Genomic DNA, 20,082 nt, shown 5'->3' with positions numbered 1-20,082 from the left:
CCTCTTTCTGTCTCTATCTGTCTCTCTCCCTACCTCTTTCTGTCTCTCTCCCTACCTCTTTCTGTCTCTCCCCCTCCCTCTTTCTGTCTCTATCTGTCTCTCTCCCTCCCTCTTTCTGTCTCTCTCCCTCCCTCTTTCTGTCTCTATCTGTCTCTCTCCCTACCTCTTTCTGTCTCTCTCCCTACCTCTTTCTGTCTCTATCTGTCTCTCTCCCTACCTCTTTCTGTCTCTCTCCCTCCCTCCCTCTTTCTGTCTCTATGTCTCTCTCCCTCCCTTTTTTCTTTCTCTATCTGTCTCTCTCCCTCCCTCTTTTAACTCTCTCCCTCCCTCCCTCTTTCTGTCTCTATCTGTCTCTCTCCCCCCCTCTTTCTGTCTCTCTCCCTCCCTCTTTCTGTCTCTATCTGTCTCTCTCCATCGCTCTTTCTGTCTCTCTCCATCCCTCTTTCTGTCTCTCTCCCTCTCTCTTTCTGTCTCTATCTGTCTCTCTCCCTCTCTCTTTCTGTCTCTATCTGTCTCTCTCCCTCCCTCTTTCTGTCTCTCCCCCTCTCTCTTTCTGTCTCTATCTGTCTCTCTCCCTCCCTCTTTCTGTCTCCCTCCCGCCCTCTTTCTATCTCTATCTGTCTCTCTCCCTCCCTCTTTCTGTCTCTATCTGTCTCTCTCCCTCCCTCTTTCTGTCTCTATCTGTCAATTTCCCTCCCTCTTTCTGTCTCTATCTGTCTCTGTCTCTCTCCCTCCCTCTTTCTGTCCGTCTCTCTCTGTCTCTCTCCCTCCCTCTTTCTGTCTGTCTCTCTCCCGCCCTCTTTCTGTCTCTATCTGTCTCTCTCCCTCCCTCTTTCTGTCCGTCTCTCTCCCTCTCTCTGTCTCTCTCCCTCTTTCTGTCTCTCTCCCTCCCTCTTTCTGTCTCTATCTGTCTTTCTTCCTCCCTCTTTCTGTCTCTATGTCTCTCTCCCTCCCTCTTTTTGTCTCTCTCCCTCCCTCTTTCTGTCTCTATCTCTCTCCCTCCCTCTTTCTGTCTCTCTCCCGCCCTCTTTCTATCTCTATCTGTCTCTCTCCCTCCCTCTTTCTGTCTCTATCTGTCTCTCTCCCCCTCTCTTTCTGTCTCTGTCTCTCTCTGTCTGTCTCTCTCCCTCCCTCTTTCTGTCTCTATCTGTCTCTCTCCCTCCCTCTTTCTGTCTCTACGTCTCTCTCACTCCCTCTTTCTGTCTCTATGTCTCTCTCCCTCCCTCTTTCTGTCTCTATCTGTCTCTTTCCCTCCCTCTTTCTGTCTCTATGTCTCTCTCTCTCCCTCTCCCTCTCTCTGTCTGTCTCTCTCCCTCCCTCTTTCTGTCTCTCTCCCTCCCTCTTTCTGTCTCTATCTGTCTCTCTCCCCCTCTCTTTCTGTCTCTGTCTCTCTCTGTCTGTCTCTCTCCCTCCCTCTTTCTGTCTCTATCTGTCTCTCTCCCTCCCTCTTTCTGTCTCTACGTCTCTCTCACTCCCTCTTTCTGTCTCTATGTCTCTCTCCCTCCCTCTTTCTGTCTCTATCTGTCTCTTTCCCTCCCTCTTTCTGTCTCTATGTCTCTCTCTCTCCCTCTCCCTCTCTCTGTCTGTCTCTCTCCCTACCTCTTTCTGTCTCTCTCCCTACCTCTTTCTGTCTCTATCTGTCTCTCTCCCTACCTCTTTCTGTCTCTCTCCCTCCCTCCCTCTTTCTGTCTCTATGTCTCTCTCCCTCCCTTTTTTCTTTCTCTATCTGTCTCTCTCCCTCCCTCTTTTAACTCTCTCCCTCCCTCCCTCTTTCTGTCTCTATCTGTCTCTCTCCCCCCCTCTTTCTGTCTCTCTCCCTCTCTTTTTGTCTCTATCTGTCTCTCTCCATCGCTCTTTCTGTCTCTCTCCATCCCTCTTTCTGTCTCTCTCCCTCTCTCTTTCTGTCTCTATCTGTCTCTCTCCCTCTCTCTTTCTGTCTCTATCTGTCTCTCTCCCTCCCTCTTTCTGTCTCTCCCCCTCTCTCTTTCTGTCTCTATCTGTCTCTCTCCCTCCCTCTTTCTGTCTCCCTCCCGCCCTCTTTCTATCTCTATCTGTCTCTCTCCCTCCCTCTTTCTGTCTCTATCTGTCTCTCTCCCTCCCTCTTTCTGTCTCTATCTGTCAATTTCCCTCCCTCTTTCTGTCTCTATCTGTCTCTGTCTCTCTCCCTCCCTCTTTCTGTCCGTCTCTCTCTGTCTCTCTCCCTCCCTCTTTCTGTCTGTCTCTCTCCCGCCCTCTTTCTGTCTCTATCTGTCTCTCTCCCTCCCTCTTTTTGTCCGTCTCTCTCCCTCTCTCTGTCTCTCTCCCTCTTTCTGTCTCTCTCCCTCCCTCTTTCTGTCTCTATCTGTCTTTCTCCCTCCCTCTTTCTGTCTCTATGTCTCTCTCCCTCCCTCTTTTTGTCTCTCTCCCTCCCTCTTTCTGTCTCTATCTCTCTCCCTCCCTCTTTCTGTCTCTCTCCCGCCCTCTTTCTATCTCTATCTGTCTCTCTCCCTCCCTCTTTCTGTCTCTATCTGTCTCTCTCCCCCTCTCTTTCTGTCTCTGTCTCTCTCTGTCTGTCTCTCTCCCTCCCTCTTTCTGTCTCTATCTGTCTCTCTCCCTCCCTCTTTCTGTCTCTACGTCTCTCTCACTCCCTCTTTCTGTCTCTATGTCTCTCTCCCTCCCTCTTTCTGTCTCTATCTGTCTCTTTCCCTCCCTCTTTCTGTCTCTATGTCTCTCTCTCTCCCTCTCCCTCTCTCTGTCTGTCTCTCTCCCTCCCTCTTTCTGTCGCTCTCTATCCCTCTTTCTGTCTCTATCTGTCTCTCTCCCTCCCTCTTTCTGTCTCTCTCCATCCCTCTTTCTGTCTCTCTCCCTCTCTCTTTCTGTCTCTCTCCCTCCCTCTTTCTGTCTCCCTCCATCCCTCTTTCTGTCTCTCTCCCTCTCTCTGTCTGTCTCTCTCCATCCCTCTTTGTCTCTCTCATCCCTCTTTCTGTCTCTCTCCATCCCTCTTTCTGTCTCTCTCCTTCTCTCTTTCTGTCTCTCTCCCTCCCTCTTTCTGTCTCTCTCCCTCCCTCTTTCTGTCTCTATCTGTCTCTCTCCCTCCCTCTTTCTGTCTCTCTCCCTCCCTCTCTCTGTCTCTCTCCCTCTCTTTCTATCTCTATCTTTCTCTCTCCCTCCCTCTTTCTGTCTCTATCTGTCTCTCTCCCTCCCTCTTTCTGTCTCTCTCCCTCTCTCTTTCTGTCTCTCTCCATCCCTCTTTCTGTCTCTATCTGTCTCTCTCCCTCCCTCTTTCTGTCTCTATGTCTCTCCCTCCCTCTTTCTGTCTCTATCTGTCTCTCCCTCCCTCTTTCTGTCTCTCTCCCTCTCTCTTTCTGTCTCTCTCCCTCCCTCCCTCTCTCTGTCTCTCTCCCTCCCTCTATCTGTCTCTCTCCCTCCCTCCCTCTCTCTGTCTCTCTCCATCCCTCTTTCTGTCTCTCTCCATCCCTCTTTCTGTCTCTCTCCCTCTCTCTTTCTGTCTCTCTCCCTCTCTCTTTCTGTCTCTATCTGTCTCTCTCCCTCTCTCTTTCTGTCTCTATCTGTCTCTCTCCCTCCCTCTATCTGTCTCTCTCCATCCCTCTTTCTGTCTCTCCCCCTCTCTCTTTCTGTCTCTATCTGTCTCTCTCCCTCCCTCTTTCCGTCTCTTTCTGTCTCTCTCCCGCCCTCTTTCTATCTCTATCTGTCTCTCCCCCTCCCTCTTTCTGTCTCTATCTGTCTCTCTCCCTCCCTCATTCTGTCTCTATCTGTCTCTCTCCCTCCCTCTTTCTGTCTCTATCTGTCTCTGTCTCTCTCCCTCCCCCTTTCTGTCTCTATCTGTCTCTCTCCCTCCCTCTTTCTGTCTCTATCTGTCTCTCTCCCTCCCTCTTTCTGTCTCTCTCCCTCCCTCTCCCTCCCTCTTTCTGTCTCTCTCCCTCCCTCTTTCTGTCTCTATCTGTCTCTCTCCCTACCTCTTTCTGTCTCTCTCCCTACCTCTTTCTGTCTCTATCTGTCTCTCTCCCTACCTCTTTCTGTCTCTCTCCCTCCCTCTTTCTGTCTCTCTCCCTACCTCTTTCTGTCTCTATCTGTCTCTCTCCCTACCTCTTTCTGTCTCTCCCCCTCCCTCTTTCTGTCTCTATCTGTCTCTCTCCCTACCTCTTTCTGTCTCTCTCCCTACCTCTTTCTGTCTCTCTCCCTCCCTCTTTCTGTCTCTATCTGTCTCTCTCCCTACCTCTTTCTGTCTCTCTCCCTACCTCTTTCTGTCTCTCCCCCTCCCTCTTTCTGTCTCTATCTGTCTCTCTCCCTCCCTCTTTCTGTCTCTCTCCCTCCCTCTTTCTGTCTCTATCTGTCTCTCTCCCTACCTCTTTCTGTCTCTCTCCCTACCTCTTTCTGTCTCTATCTGTCTCTCTCCCTACCTCTTTCTGTCTCTCTCCCTCCCTCCCTCTTTCTGTCTCTATGTCTCTCTCCCTCCCTTTTTTCTTTCTCTATCTGTCTCTCTCCCTCCCTCTTTTAACTCTCTCCCTCCCTCCCTCTTTCTGTCTCTATCTGTCTCTCTCCCCCCCTCTTTCTGTCTCTCTCCCTCTCTTTTTGTCTCTATCTGTCTCTCTCCATCGCTCTTTCTGTCTCTCTCCATCCCTCTTTCTGTCTCTCTCCCTCTCTCTTTCTGTCTCTATCTGTCTCTCTCCCTCTCTCTTTCTGTCTCTATCTGTCTCTCTCCCTCCCTCTTTCTGTCTCTCCCCCTCTCTCTTTCTGTCTCTATCTGTCTCTCTCCCTCCCTCTTTCTGTCTCCCTCCCGCCCTCTTTCTATCTCTATCTGTCTCTCTCCCTCCCTCTTTCTGTCTCTATCTGTCTCTCTCCCTCCCTCTTTCTGTCTCTATCTGTCAATTTCCCTCCCTCTTTCTGTCTCTATCTGTCTCTGTCTCTCTCCCTCCCTCTTTCTGTCCGTCTCTCTCTGTCTCTCTCCCTCCCTCTTTCTGTCTGTCTCTCTCCCGCCCTCTTTCTGTCTCTATCTGTCTCTCTCCCTCCCTCTTTCTGTCCGTCTCTCTCCCTCTCTCTGTCTCTCTCCCTCTTTCTGTCTCTCTCCCTCCCTCTTTCTGTCTCTATCTGTCTTTCTTCCTCCCTCTTTCTGTCTCTATGTCTCTCTCCCTCCCTCTTTTTGTCTCTCTCCCTCCCTCTTTCTGTCTCTATCTCTCTCCCTCCCTCTTTCTGTCTCTCTCCCGCCCTCTTTCTATCTCTATCTGTCTCTCTCCCTCCCTCTTTCTGTCTCTATCTGTCTCTCTCCCCCTCTCTTTCTGTCTCTGTCTCTCTCTGTCTGTCTCTCTCCCTCCCTCTTTCTGTCTCTATCTGTCTCTCTCCCTCCCTCTTTCTGTCTCTACGTCTCTCTCACTCCCTCTTTCTGTCTCTATGTCTCTCTCCCTCCCTCTTTCTGTCTCTATCTGTCTCTTTCCCTCCCTCTTTCTGTCTCTATGTCTCTCTCTCTCCCTCTCCCTCTCTCTGTCTGTCTCTCTCCCTCCCTCTTTCTGTCTCTCTCCCTCCCTCTTTCTGTCTCTATCTGTCTCTCTCCCCCTCTCTTTCTGTCTCTGTCTCTCTCTGTCTGTCTCTCTCCCTCCCTCTTTCTGTCTCTATCTGTCTCTCTCCCTCCCTCTTTCTGTCTCTACGTCTCTCTCACTCCCTCTTTCTGTCTCTATGTCTCTCTCCCTCCCTCTTTCTGTCTCTATCTGTCTCTTTCCCTCCCTCTTTCTGTCTCTATGTCTCTCTCTCTCCCTCTCCCTCTCTCTGTCTGTCTCTCTCCCTACCTCTTTCTGTCTCTCTCCCTACCTCTTTCTGTCTCTATCTGTCTCTCTCCCTACCTCTTTCTGTCTCTCTCCCTCCCTCCCTCTTTCTGTCTCTATGTCTCTCTCCCTCCCTTTTTTCTTTCTCTATCTGTCTCTCTCCCTCCCTCTTTTAACTCTCTCCCTCCCTCCCTCTTTCTGTCTCTATCTGTCTCTCTCCCCCCCTCTTTCTGTCTCTCTCCCTCTCTTTTTGTCTCTATCTGTCTCTCTCCATCGCTCTTTCTGTCTCTCTCCATCCCTCTTTCTGTCTCTCTCCCTCTCTCTTTCTGTCTCTATCTGTCTCTCTCCCTCTCTCTTTCTGTCTCTATCTGTCTCTCTCCCTCCCTCTTTCTGTCTCTCCCCCTCTCTCTTTCTGTCTCTATCTGTCTCTCTCCCTCCCTCTTTCTGTCTCCCTCCCGCCCTCTTTCTATCTCTATCTGTCTCTCTCCCTCCCTCTTTCTGTCTCTATCTGTCTCTCTCCCTCCCTCTTTCTGTCTCTATCTGTCAATTTCCCTCCCTCTTTCTGTCTCTATCTGTCTCTGTCTCTCTCCCTCCCTCTTTCTGTCCGTCTCTCTCTGTCTCTCTCCCTCCCTCTTTCTGTCTGTCTCTCTCCCGCCCTCTTTCTGTCTCTATCTGTCTCTCTCCCTCCCTCTTTTTGTCCGTCTCTCTCCCTCTCTCTGTCTCTCTCCCTCTTTCTGTCTCTCTCCCTCCCTCTTTCTGTCTCTATCTGTCTTTCTCCCTCCCTCTTTCTGTCTCTATGTCTCTCTCCCTCCCTCTTTTTGTCTCTCTCCCTCCCTCTTTCTGTCTCTATCTCTCTCCCTCCCTCTTTCTGTCTCTCTCCCGCCCTCTTTCTATCTCTATCTGTCTCTCTCCCTCCCTCTTTCTGTCTCTATCTGTCTCTCTCCCCCTCTCTTTCTGTCTCTGTCTCTCTCTGTCTGTCTCTCTCCCTCCCTCTTTCTGTCTCTATCTGTCTCTCTCCCTCCCTCTTTCTGTCTCTACGTCTCTCTCACTCCCTCTTTCTGTCTCTATGTCTCTCTCCCTCCCTCTTTCTGTCTCTATCTGTCTCTTTCCCTCCCTCTTTCTGTCTCTATGTCTCTCTCTCTCCCTCTCCCTCTCTCTGTCTGTCTCTCTCCCTCCCTCTTTCTGTCGCTCTCCATCCCTCTTTCTGTCTCTATCTGTCTCTCTCCCTCCCTCTTTCTGTCTCTCTCCATCCCTCTTTCTGTCTCTCTCCCTCTCTCTTTCTGTCTCTCTCCCTCCCTCTTTCTGTCTCCCTCCATCCCTCTTTCTGTCTCTCTCCCTCTCTCTGTCTGTCTCTCTCCATCCCTCTTTGTCTCTCTCATCCCTCTTTCTGTCTCTCTCCATCCCTCTTTCTGTCTCTCTCCTTCTCTCTTTCTGTCTCTCTCCCTCCCTCTTTCTGTCTCTCTCCCTCCCTCTTTCTGTCTCTATCTGTCTCTCTCCCTCCCTCTTTCTGTCTCTCTCCCTCCCTCTCTCTGTCTCTCTCCCTCTCTTTCTATCTCTATCTTTCTCTCTCCCTCCCTCTTTCTGTCTCTATCTGTCTCTCTCCCTCCCTCTTTCTGTCTCTCTCCCTCTCTCTTTCTGTCTCTCTCCATCCCTCTTTCTGTCTCTATCTGTCTCTCTCCCTCCCTCTTTCTGTCTCTATGTCTCTCCCTCCCTCTTTCTGTCTCTATCTGTCTCTCCCTCCCTCTTTCTGTCTCTCTCCCTCTCTCTTTCTGTCTCTCTCCCTCCCTCCCTCTCTCTGTCTCTCTCCCTCCCTCTATCTGTCTCTCTCCCTCCCTCCCTCTCTCTGTCTCTCTCCATCCCTCTTTCTGTCTCTCTCCATCCCTCTTTCTGTCTCTCTCCCTCTCTCTTTCTGTCTCTCTCCCTCTCTCTTTCTGTCTCTATCTGTCTCTCTCCCTCTCTCTTTCTGTCTCTATCTGTCTCTCTCCCTCCCTCTATCTGTCTCTCTCCATCCCTCTTTCTGTCTCTCCCCCTCTCTCTTTCTGTCTCTATCTGTCTCTCTCCCTCCCTCTTTCCGTCTCTTTCTGTCTCTCTCCCGCCCTCTTTCTATCTCTATCTGTCTCTCCCCCTCCCTCTTTCTGTCTCTATCTGTCTCTCTCCCTCCCTCATTCTGTCTCTATCTGTCTCTCTCCCTCCCTCTTTCTGTCTCTATCTGTCTCTGTCTCTCTCCCTCCCCCTTTCTGTCTCTATCTGTCTCTCTCCCTCCCTCTTTCTGTCTCTATCTGTCTCTCTCCCTCCCTCTTTCTGTCTCTCTCCCTCCCTCTCCCTCCCTCTTTCTGTCTCTCTCCCTCCCTCTTTCTGTCTCTATCTGTCTCTCTCCCTACCTCTTTCTGTCTCTCTCCCTACCTCTTTCTGTCTCTATCTGTCTCTCTCCCTACCTCTTTCTGTCTCTCTCCCTCCCTCTTTCTGTCTCTCTCCCTACCTCTTTCTGTCTCTATCTGTCTCTCTCCCTACCTCTTTCTGTCTCTCCCCCTCCCTCTTTCTGTCTCTATCTGTCTCTCTCCCTACCTCTTTCTGTCTCTCTCCCTACCTCTTTCTGTCTCTCTCCCTCCCTCTTTCTGTCTCTATCTGTCTCTCTCCCTACCTCTTTCTGTCTCTCTCCCTACCTCTTTCTGTCTCTCCCCCTCCCTCTTTCTGTCTCTATCTGTCTCTCTCCCTCCCTCTTTCTGTCTCTCTCCCTCCCTCTTTCTGTCTCTATCTGTCTCTCTCCCTACCTCTTTCTGTCTCTCTCCCTACCTCTTTCTGTCTCTATCTGTCTCTCTCCCTACCTCTTTCTGTCTCTCTCCCTCCCTCCCTCTTTCTGTCTCTATGTCTCTCTCCCTCCCTTTTTTCTTTCTCTATCTGTCTCTCTCCCTCCCTCTTTTAACTCTCTCCCTCCCTCCCTCTTTCTGTCTCTATCTGTCTCTCTCCCCCCCTCTTTCTGTCTCTCTCCCTCTCTTTTTGTCTCTATCTGTCTCTCTCCATCGCTCTTTCTGTCTCTCTCCATCCCTCTTTCTGTCTCTCTCCCTCTCTCTTTCTGTCTCTATCTGTCTCTCTCCCTCTCTCTTTCTGTCTCTATCTGTCTCTCTCCCTCCCTCTTTCTGTCTCTCCCCCTCTCTCTTTCTGTCTCTATCTGTCTCTCTCCCTCCCTCTTTCTGTCTCCCTCCCGCCCTCTTTCTATCTCTATCTGTCTCTCTCCCTCCCTCTTTCTGTCTCTATCTGTCTCTCTCCCTCCCTCTTTCTGTCTCTATCTGTCAATTTCCCTCCCTCTTTCTGTCTCTATCTGTCTCTGTCTCTCTCCCTCCCTCTTTCTGTCCGTCTCTCTCTGTCTCTCTCCCTCCCTCTTTCTGTCTGTCTCTCTCCCGCCCTCTTTCTGTCTCTATCTGTCTCTCTCCCTCCCTCTTTCTGTCCGTCTCTCTCCCTCTCTCTGTCTCTCTCCCTCTTTCTGTCTCTCTCCCTCCCTCTTTCTGTCTCTATCTGTCTTTCTTCCTCCCTCTTTCTGTCTCTATGTCTCTCTCCCTCCCTCTTTTTGTCTCTCTCCCTCCCTCTTTCTGTCTCTATCTCTCTCCCTCCCTCTTTCTGTCTCTCTCCCGCCCTCTTTCTATCTCTATCTGTCTCTCTCCCTCCCTCTTTCTGTCTCTATCTGTCTCTCTCCCCCTCTCTTTCTGTCTCTGTCTCTCTCTGTCTGTCTCTCTCCCTCCCTCTTTCTGTCTCTATCTGTCTCTCTCCCTCCCTCTTTCTGTCTCTACGTCTCTCTCACTCCCTCTTTCTGTCTCTATGTCTCTCTCCCTCCCTCTTTCTGTCTCTATCTGTCTCTTTCCCTCCCTCTTTCTGTCTCTATGTCTCTCTCTCTCCCTCTCCCTCTCTCTGTCTGTCTCTCTCCCTCCCTCTTTCTGTCGCTCTCCATCCCTCTTTCTGTCTCTATCTGTCTCTCTCCCTCCCTCTTTCTGTCTCTCTCCATCCCTCTTTCTGTCTCTCTCCCTCTCTCTTTCTGTCTCTCTCCCTCCCTCTTTCTGTCTCCCTCCATCCCTCTTTCTGTCTCTCTCCCTCTCTCTGTCTGTCTCTCTCCATCCCTCTTTGTCTCTCTCATCCCTCTTTCTGTCTCTCTCCATCCCTCTTTCTGTCTCTCTCCTTCTCTCTTTCTGTCTCTCTCCCTCCCTCTTTCTGTCTCTCTCCCTCCCTCTTTCTGTCTCTATCTGTCTCTCTCCCTCCCTCTTTCTGTCTCTCTCCCTCCCTCTCTCTGTCTCTCTCCCTCTCTTTCTATCTCTATCTTTCTCTCTCCCTCCCTCTTTCTGTCTCTATCTGTCTCTCTCCCTCCCTCTTTCTGTCTCTCTCCCTCTCTCTTTCTGTCTCTCTCCATCCCTCTTTCTGTCTCTATCTGTCTCTCTCCCTCCCTCTTTCTGTCTCTATGTCTCTCCCTCCCTCTTTCTGTCTCTATCTGTCTCTCCCTCCCTCTTTCTGTCTCTCTCCCTCTCTCTTTCTGTCTCTCTCCCTCCCTCCCTCTCTCTGTCTCTCTCCCTCCCTCTATCTGTCTCTCTCCCTCCCTCCCTCTCTCTGTCTCTCTCCCTCCCTCTTTCTGTCTCTCTCTGTCTCTCTCCCTCCCTCTCATTGTCTCTCTCTTGCTCGTGTTTTGAATATGATTGGATTAAAAAAAAAGAAGAGAAAGTTACTTTTTTAAAATCAAATCCCCCCCCCCCTCTCTCGCTTCATTGTGATTCGAAAGGAAAGCCTCTTTCCTCGGTCATCTTGCTGGGGCACTCCCCCCCCCCACCACCCCTACCTCCCCCCTACCCCCCCCCCGCGCGCCTCTCGCTCGATGTAAAAAGCGGATTCATGGTGCGAAAACTTTCTTGTGCGGCGTGTGCCCCTCTGCGCAGCATGGCCTTCCTCAAACTTCTCCGCGCTCTCAAAAGCCAGATTGTTTTATTCGCCACTCCGTTTCTTCTTCTTCCGCTGCCTCTGGGGATCGGGAAACCGGTATGTAAATCACTATTTTAACGGAAGTCTTTCTTTTTCCCAGCTTTGGAGGGGGGAGGGGAGGGGAAGGGGGGAGGAAAGATAACGTTTTACAGAAGTGGTGCAAAAGCGAGTCTGGCTGCAAGGTTAGTCCGCAGGTCCGGATTACTCGCACGTGCATAAGGTCGGCGGCACGACTCTCCCGAGCGTCTCATTAACTTAACGAGACGTCTCGCGGGTCCGCGTGCACCTGTTGATGCGGCCGCCGCCGCTGCCTACCCGCACGTCCACCGCCAGGGGAAACACGTGGGAGGGGAACCCCCGGTATTGCTTTAGGCTCCGGCAGCGCGGGGGGATGTTGTTATCTTAACTCTTTGTCGTTCACGTTGAAGGGTCACGTCCAGCGTGGGAACGCAGAGGGGAGCGGCCCCCTCCCCGCTCCATGCAGACATGTAGAGGCTATAACGTGTTATGATAGGCATATGCCCGGGCTTCCCCACCCCGCCGAGCCACCGCTCGTTGGACGAGCAAAGCCGCGGAGAGACGAACGCATCTCCGCATATGACGGGAAGGACGCTTTGGTGTCCGGCGCAAGAACGTTAATTATAAAGATCTCATGTGGTGCGGTCTGCATCCTGGCAAGGGGCCAAACAGGCGACTAAAAACAGACTGCTGATCTTTCTCTTTTTTTAAAATTTTTTTCTTCTTAGTTCCCCCCCCCCCCTTTCTCCCCGATTGTACACGGCCAATTACCCCGCTCTTCCGAGCCGTCCCGGTCTCTGCTCCGCCCCCTCTGCCGATCCGGCAGGGCTGCAGACCACCACGCGCCACCTCCGACGCGTGTGGAGTCGCCAGCCGCTTCTTTTCACCTGACAGTGAGGAGTTTCACCAGGGGGGGGGCGTAGCGCGGGGTACGATCACGCTATTCCCCCCAGTGAACAGGCGCCCCGACCGACCACAGGGGGCGCTAGTGCAGCGACCAGCACACATACTCACATCCGGCTTCCCACCAGCAGACACGGCCAGCTGTGTCTGTAGGGACGCCCGACCAAGCCGGAGGTAACACGGGGATTCGAACCGGCGATCCCCGTGTTTTGGTAGGCAACGGAATAGTCCGCTACGCTACCCGGACGCCCCCTGACCGGTGATCTTTTAACCCCACAAAATGTACTTTAGTCCAGGCTGCTGTGGCCTCATTAAAAATTATGTAATGTTACGTAACTTCTTTGATACTGATCTGCTTTGTTAGGCTGCATTTCACGCTTCACATGACTCCTCCCCGCGGGTGGTCTCATTCTTACCCTCTAACGTAACATCTGTGTGTGTGTGTGTGTGTGTGTGTGTGTGTGTGTGTGTGTACCTGCCCTACAGGAGGCAGGATGTGCCTATGTGATAGTCCTGATGGCAGTGTACTGGTGCACGGAGGCCCTACCGCTGGCCGTGACAGCCCTGCTCCCGGCTCTTCTTTTCCCCGTGTTTGGCGTCATGCAGTCCAAAGATGTGAGAAAAATCCCAATTACTCAAACCAGTATCACAACCCAGTATCACAACCCAGTATCACGCCAAAGCGAGTAATACACCCGCTCACGGTTTGCCTCGCTCGGGCGTGAAAACGTCCACGCGGGTATGAAGGTGCAGTGCCAGCAGGGGGCGATGATTAGGATTATGGTTATGGTTAGGATTATGGTTAGGGTTATGATTATGGTTAGGGTTATGGTTAGGGTTATGGTTAGGATTAGGGTTATGGTTAGGATTATGGTTAGGATTAGGGTTATGGTTAGGATTATGGTTAGGGTTATGGTTAGGATTAGGGTTATGGTTAGGATTATGGTTAGGGTTATGGTTAGGATTAGGGTTATGGTTAGGGTTATGGTTATGGTTAGGATTAGGGTTATGGTTAGGATTAGGGTTATGGTTAGGATTAGGGTTATGGTTAGGGTTAGGGTTATGGTTAGGATTAGGGTTATGGTTAGGATTATGGTTATGGTTAGGGTTATGGTTAGGATTAGGGTTATGGTTAGGATTAGGGTTATGGTTAGGATTAGGGTTATGGTTAGGATTATGGTTATGGTTATGGTTAGGGTTATGGTTAGGATTAGGGTTATGGTTAGGATTAGGGTTATGGTTAGGATTATGGTTAGGATTAGGGTTATGGTTAGGATTATGGTTAGGGTTATGGTTAGGATTAGGGTTATGGTTAGGATTATGGTTAGGGTTAGGATTATGGTTAGGGTTATGGTTAGGATTAGGGTTATGGTTAGGATTATGGTTAGGTTTGGGGTTGGGTTAGGATTATGGTTAGGGTTATGGTTAGGATTAGGGTTATGGTTAGGTTTGGGGTTGGGTTAGGATTAGGGTTACGGTTATGGTTAGGATTAGGGTTATGGTTAGGGTTAGGATTAGGGTTAGGATTATGGTTATGGTTAGGGTTATGGTTAGGATTAGGGTTATGGTTAGGGTTCGACTCTACCGCCAAATGAAATGTAACTAACATGACAACACTCATAGGTGACATAAAACATTTTAAATGTAAAATATATATGTATATATATTGTGGTGACCCACATCTATATAACAAGAGACATTCACCTAAGAGGACGGTGTACCTTTAAGGGAAGAGGCGAGGGGTCAGATAATGCACTTCCGCTTCCGGTTGAGAGTTGAGTTCAGTGTCGTTGCCGAATGTATGACATGCTAAGTTGGAGCTAGTAAACTACCTCGACTACGTCTACTCTCACGTCTCCTGTCTCGTTGTTTTCTAACTCCACAATATATATATATATGTACAGCAGCCATGCATCTTCATCTTCCCTGATGGGGAGGGATTTTGGAAAATGCTGCACGCTTCTTTTCCTCCGTGGGGAGTTGTTGCCGGCAGTGAGTTAATCATCGCCCCCTGCTGGCACTGCATGCGTGTACTTTTCACGCCCGAGCGAGGCAAACCGTGACGCTGACACGTTGGACGGGCGGGTGTATTACACGCTTCGGCGGGAAAATGGCGGGGAAATTTACTGGGAGATGGTGTAATGCCATCACCGCGCATGCGTGTACTGTTCCTCCTCGCCAACTCGTCTTAACGCTGGACCGTGCAAACTTTGTCCAGGTGTGCATGCAGTACCTGAAGGACACCAACATGTTGTTTGTGGCGGGGCTGATGGTGGCGGTGGCTGTGGAGCACTGGAACCTCCACAAGCGTATCGCCTTGAGGGTGCTGCTGTGTGTCGGCGTGCGTCCAGCTCTGTGAGTGGTACAGTGGGTTTAACCAATGCCGCCTTAAGTTTATCACCCGGATGTTGCCGAGCGACTGCTGTTTGGCGTTGACAGTTGTACAGCAAGCTTTGACAAAGGGAAGTCAGTCGCAGAAATCCTCTCCATTAACTTCTGTGGAGAGCTGATGCGCCCAAATACCACGCATCACCTTGAACGGTCATGACGTCACCAGCGAGGTTCAGTTCCCCCGCGAGGCTCAGTTCGCCCAGTTCACCCGATGCGCGGACATCCACGAGCAGGTAAGCAGGGGAAACAATCTTTTTTTGTAATTAAATCGTGGTATTAACGGTAGTATTTTACTTATTTTATTAACTCTAACCCCGACCCAAACCCTGACCCTGACCCTAACCCTGATCCTGACTCTGACCCTAACCCTGATCCTGACCCAAACCCTGACCCTGATCCTGACCCAAACCCTGACCCTGACCCTAACCCTGGTTGTGGATGCCCGCGCTTCTGGTGAACTGGGCGAACTGAGCCTCACTGGTGACGTCATGACTGTGCAATGTGATGCGTGGTATTTGGACGCATCAGCTCTCTACATAAGTGAATGGAAAGGACTGGAGTATCATCTGCACGCAAAATTGGATTTTGGCGTATGCATTGCACAAAAAGTGTAATATCGTGTTATTTGTACACAGACTGGTGAGACCGGGTTGCTTTCTTTGTCTCTCTCTCTCTCTGTCTCTGTCTCTCTCTCCCTCCCTCTCTCTCTCTCTCTCTCTCTCTCTCTCTCTCTCTCTCTCTCTCTGCACCTGATTATTTCTGCTGCAGCTTGCTTCTTCTAATCCAAGGCCGTTGACAATATCTCTGTGTCTCCGTTCTTGTCAGCTTGATGTTGGGCTTCATGGGCGTGACGGCCTTCTTGTCCATGTGGATCAGCAACACAGCCACCACGGCCATGATGGTGCCGATCGTCCAAGCTGTGTTGGAGCAGCTCAACGACAACGGCGAGGTAGAGATGCCTCAGATCCTCAGTTCAGAGGAGCAGGTGGAGGTAGGAGAGACCGATGGCAAACCACCTGCACAGACTGAGAAACAGAGCGCTGGACAAGGTGAGGCGACAGGTACAAACCATGGATGACCACATATGAAAATGACTGCGGGTGCACATCTAAAAGGACAGACGTAAAGGCGCACATTGTATTGTTCCCATATTCTCACATAAAAATAACAGGGAGCGGGCATCAGGGTAGCGTAGCGGTCTACTCCGTCGCCTACCAACACGGGGATCGCTGGTTCGGATCCCCATGTTGCCTCCGGCTTGGTCAGGCGTCCCTACTACTGTCTGTGCATGGGAAGCCGGATGTGGGTATGTGTCCTGGTCGCTACACTAGCGCCTCCTCTGGTCGATCGGGGCGCCTGTTCGGGTGGGAGGGGGAACTGGGGGGGGGGGTAGCGTGATCCTCCCACGCGCCATGTGCCCCCGGTGAAACTCCTCACTGTCAGGTGAAAAGAAGCGGCTGGCGACTCCACATGTATTGCAGGAGGCATGTGGTAGTCTGCAGCCCTCCCCGGATCGGCAGAGGGGGCGGAGCAGCGACCGGGAAGGCTCGGAAGACTGGGGTAATTGACCAGATGCAATTGGGGCGGGAAGGGGGGGGGCAATAATAAATAAATAATAAAATGGAGCTATTTATAGATGATCCCTCTGCACACCACAGTTTGTCTGCTGATTTGTATACTTTCCTACCACAAAAATTAATTTAGTTTTGAACATTACTGATAATTCATTGCACACAATTAAAATCCGGCAGTCTGACATTCACCACATTTTTAGGCAAAACCGAGAGGTGTCAGTGGCCTACGGCTGTAGCTGAAGTCCAGTGTTCATCAAAATCACAAAGTTAAGATCATGCGTCATTTGTTAGTTTATTTTGTTTGACAGTTAACACAACCAGTTTCATTCCAGGTTTCAACACATATTCAACTTCGCAGCAAAGTCCTTTAATTATATATATCTTTTGGAGGCGGGGGGGATGGGTGCAAAAATATCGGGCATGCTAAAGCTCCCACACAGCAGGCGCCTGTGGGCCAGAACACTATCATGCCAAACGGCATTTTAAATCCGTTTGGTTTGAGAGAAAAGCCGCAGAAGAAGATGTCTTTATGGCATGTGGTGGATAATAACACTCCTTCCACCATCCTTCTCCCTTTGACCGTCCAGTGGTGGTGACCTTCCTGGACGGGGCTGCGGAGGCCGCGAGGCGAAAGGAGGCGGCGGAGAGGAGGAAGATGTGTAAAGGCATGACTCTGTGTGTTTGCTATGCTGCTAGCATCGGAGGCACTGCCACACTCACAGGAACCGGCCCCAATCTGGTATTAAAGGGTCAGATGAACCAGTAAGTATCCCCGGCACTATTTTCTTTGCAGTGCATTTGTTTGCACTATGCAAAGAGCTGATGTTGTCCCCCCTGTTGATCGAATATTTCATTTTGTTTTTGTTTTTTACTCAGGCTCTTTCCTCAAAACGGAGACGTGATCAATTTTGCCTCCTGGTTTGGCTTCGCCTTCCCTAACATGATCCTCATGCTTGCGCTGGCCTGGCTCTGGCTGCAGTTTGTCTTCATGGGTTTCAAGTGAGTTTGGCGATGACGAAAATCTAATTAGCTTGACAGAGGCTTGAATCGGCATCAAAAAACCTTGCGGAGGGAGATGTAATGGGGAGGTGACACAGACATTCTTTCCCCCGTGATCTCTTCTAGTTTTAAGAAGACGTGGGGGTGCGGCTCGGTGAAGACGGAGAAGGAGATCGCCGCCTATAAAGTGATCCGGGAGCAGCACCGTCAGCTGGGCTCCATGTCCTTCGGCGAGATTAGCGTCCTGGGTCTCTTCACTCTTCTGGTGGTGTTGTGGTTCACCAGGGATCCTGGTTTTGTTGCCGGCTGGGCAACAGTAATCTTCAACTCCGAGGCCGAGTTTGTAGACATTCTTTATACATATATATGTATACTGTTGTTGTACTATAGTTTGTGGCACAGACACGCAAAACTGGGATTCATTTGCTTTGATAAGAATTTACAGGCCCAATCCACGATTTCTGTGAACATACAGAATTGAGGTATACTGTGTTTACATACAAAGTTGAAGAACTTGAGTCGTAGATTGAAAATAAGCATTCTGCGTTTCTCTTGACCAGTCGTAATGGAAAACGTGGGCCTGTTCAATGTTTGCAACCCGTACAGATGTAAACAAACCATTTACAGCATCGGGAAAAATGAAAAACTCAAGGCTTAATTGTTTAGTGATAGTCCTCGCATCGGGAGACCTGTCAATCAATTTTGGGAGTGACAGCAGGTTCAATTCCTGGGTTCTCTATTTTGGTAGCAGGGCGACCCTTGTGTTTACATTTGAATCAGGGCTTATACTTTCAAAGCGCTAAACTGTTTCGTCCACTGTTTTGCCGCTCCTCATCCTAGATATGTGACGGACGCCACGGTGGCGGTGTTTGTCGCGGTTCTCCTCTTTGTCCTGCCATCTAAAGCCCCACGCTTCTGCTCTTGGAGGAGTCGTGGCGTCGACGCAGGTGAGCTATCACAGCCATGTCCCGTTAGGTTGTGGTTTCTATATGAGTGGGTAGAGTATCCTCCACCTGGTGATCACCATAAGGTAAAGAGCAAATCGATGCAAATAAAATCCAATCACATTTTCCCTAAAAACACTTTAATCTCCACATAAATGTAATATATACCACGGATTCAAAGCCTAAAAAGATGTTTTAACTCTCTTTCACAATGAACAGGAGGGTAACATGAGTTTAAGTGAGACTAACTTTCCACAACATCACTGATCATGTCCTAGTTTTCAGTAGTTGCGGCCTGCATAATGGCATTAATTTGACATTTACTATGTTAATCCCTAGCACCCCATCAAACTACTGGCCCCATGCCAGCTCTTCTCACCTGGAAAGTGGCCCAGAAGAAGTTACCATGGAACATTGTGCTTCTTCTCGGGGGAGGGTTTGCCCTGGCTAAAGGCAGCGAGGTAAGTGGCAGTGTGAGCATGTGCGGGGTCGACGCAAAACGGAGCCAGATGACAACTCCTACAACCCTTACAGCTGTTATATGTGGACTGCATATAGTTCCTAAAAGGGTGCAACGCCTATCTGACCATGGCTGTACATATCCCTGCAGGAATCGGGACTCTCAAAGTGGATGGGAGATCAAATGGCGCCCTTACAAAGTATCCCTCCCTGGGCGATTGCTTTGATTTTGTGCCTGCTGATTGGTACCTTTACAGAGTGCACCAGTAATGTGGCAACTGCAACTCTCTTCCTTCCTGTCCTTGCTTCAATGGTAAGAATTCTAACAGAGAAATTCAAACATGACCCCAAAAAAACCCAGAACAAAAGAATACAATTGCACAGTAAGAATCAGGCAAATAGACTGTGAGAACAGACATTTGTGTTTGGCAGCCGTAACAGTGTAATGTGAAGTACCGCCTATTAGAAGTTCCTATTGAAGTAGAATAACCCAATTGGAGCCCAGAGCTGAACATACTCCCAGCGAAAGCTGGCCTACATTCTCTCGCCTGCTTGCCACTCAAGTTAGCCACTTGGGCTGAATGTGTCTGGTCCCTTTCTATGGGCCCCTCCTCCCATTAACGACCTGCCAAGCACACCAATTCACATTAGTGTTGTGCACTGGTGCCCACCCCACTGCCACTGAAGAATGGCAGAACTGTGCAAAGTAAGTGACCACTAGAAAAGCCCCCACAGAAGGAATGTGCCAAGTAGAGGTATTCAGAAAGAGATATCCATCGCGGGTAAATCGAAGATGGTGCATAAAGATGTTTGAATCACATCAAGATGAGATAAAGAGGAAAGGCTGCAGCAATTGAGTGGAATCATGCAACTGAAAATAGGCAAGTCACAATCAATGACAGCCATGGTACGAGACATCTGCTGGTATTCCAGGTAGAGATCTTCTTACGGCTTATAAAGGAAATTTGTTCCATCAAATATCTAGAGGAATCTAAAAACACAAGAAGCTGTGAAAGTGAAGTGAGGAAACAGCTGTGCTCGATGAAAAAGAATAATCACAAGGTTTAAAGTGTTTTCACTCATCATTTATTTTGAAAGCTATGAATTATTGTTCATTTCTAGGCTGCAGTGACATGGGCTGTGTAATTCTGAAGCTAACTCCATGGTGTAATATATTTTGTCACTGTGGTAGCCTGCCATTATTGCCACATATACTGTTCTTTTCCATTTTAGTTGTCACGAGTCATACAAGAATTACATCTTAATTACACCCACCTAATGAGGGTTTTTGCTCTGTGCAGAATTGCACGTGTTTTAGCCTGAGTTATGAGTCAGTGATTACGGTGCAGAAATACAGTCAGACAGAAGACTAGAGATTGCTGTCATCAAGACTGTGTTGATCCCTGTCTCAGACTATTAAATCCGTCTGTGTTCATTCCAGTCCCAGTCAATTGGAATCAATCCTCTGTATGTCATGGTGCCTTGTACACTGAGTGCATCATTTGCCTTCATGCTGCCTGTTGCTACCCCACCAAATGCCATCGTCTTCTCCTATGGCTACCTCAAGGTTTCTGACATGGTGAGTTAGCAGCAGTTTGTTGTGTCCTTTCAGCAAAGCATACCCTCTTTTTCTGCATAGTTGTAAGACTGTTACATTCCTGGCCCTGAAACTTCGAACTAAAAAGTCCTTTTATACCTTCCCTCTCCACCAGGCCCGCACAGGAATTGTAATGAACGTTATTGGTATTCTTTGCATCACACTGGCCATCAACAGTTGGGGCAAGGCCATGTTTCACCTGGACTCCTTCCCAACCTGGGCCAATGCCACCGGGGTATGAGTACGGCCACGGTTTGGCAACGGGAGATGTTCCAAGCACACCCTGTCTTCCCCACCCACAGCCACAAGACAAAGACCCCTGGTCAGAGACACAGAATGACTGGCTGGACCGGCTGTGTTCGGGTGTTTATTGGGTTACAAGCCTTCCAAGGGTTGTTTTCACGCTTGCTTATGACTATGGTGATGAACGCAAGAGGATATGTGAAATGGTTTGAAGAGTGGAACTTAAGTCCTGCTGAATTTAT

At 49.8% G+C, this 20,082-nt stretch overlaps 1 protein-coding gene across 1 annotated transcript; it reads left to right on the top strand.

Moving 5' to 3' along the window:
• The first annotated feature begins 10,660 nt into the window (after positions 1–10,660).
• On the top strand, positions 10,661–19,838 carry slc13a5b (solute carrier family 13 member 5b). Its single transcript, XM_056283371.1, has 12 exons — positions 10,661–10,769; positions 12,120–12,248; positions 13,852–13,988; positions 14,850–15,073; positions 16,186–16,360; positions 16,475–16,597; positions 16,724–16,936; positions 17,438–17,544; positions 17,881–18,002; positions 18,152–18,313; positions 19,442–19,579; positions 19,713–19,838. The coding sequence occupies exons 1-12, from the start codon at positions 10,671–10,673 to the stop codon at positions 19,836–19,838; spliced, it is 1,755 nt and encodes a 584-aa protein (XP_056139346.1). The 5' UTR covers positions 10,661–10,670.
• Positions 19,839–20,082: the final 244 nt, after the last annotated feature.

Source organism: Lampris incognitus, chromosome 7 (genome assembly GCF_029633865.1).
Source record: "Lampris incognitus isolate fLamInc1 chromosome 7, fLamInc1.hap2, whole genome shotgun sequence".
NCBI classification, from domain to species: Eukaryota; Metazoa; Chordata; class Actinopteri; order Lampriformes; family Lampridae; genus Lampris; species Lampris incognitus.
Note: the sequence above shows the minus strand (reverse complement) of the source record. Positions and strands in the feature narration are given on the sequence as shown.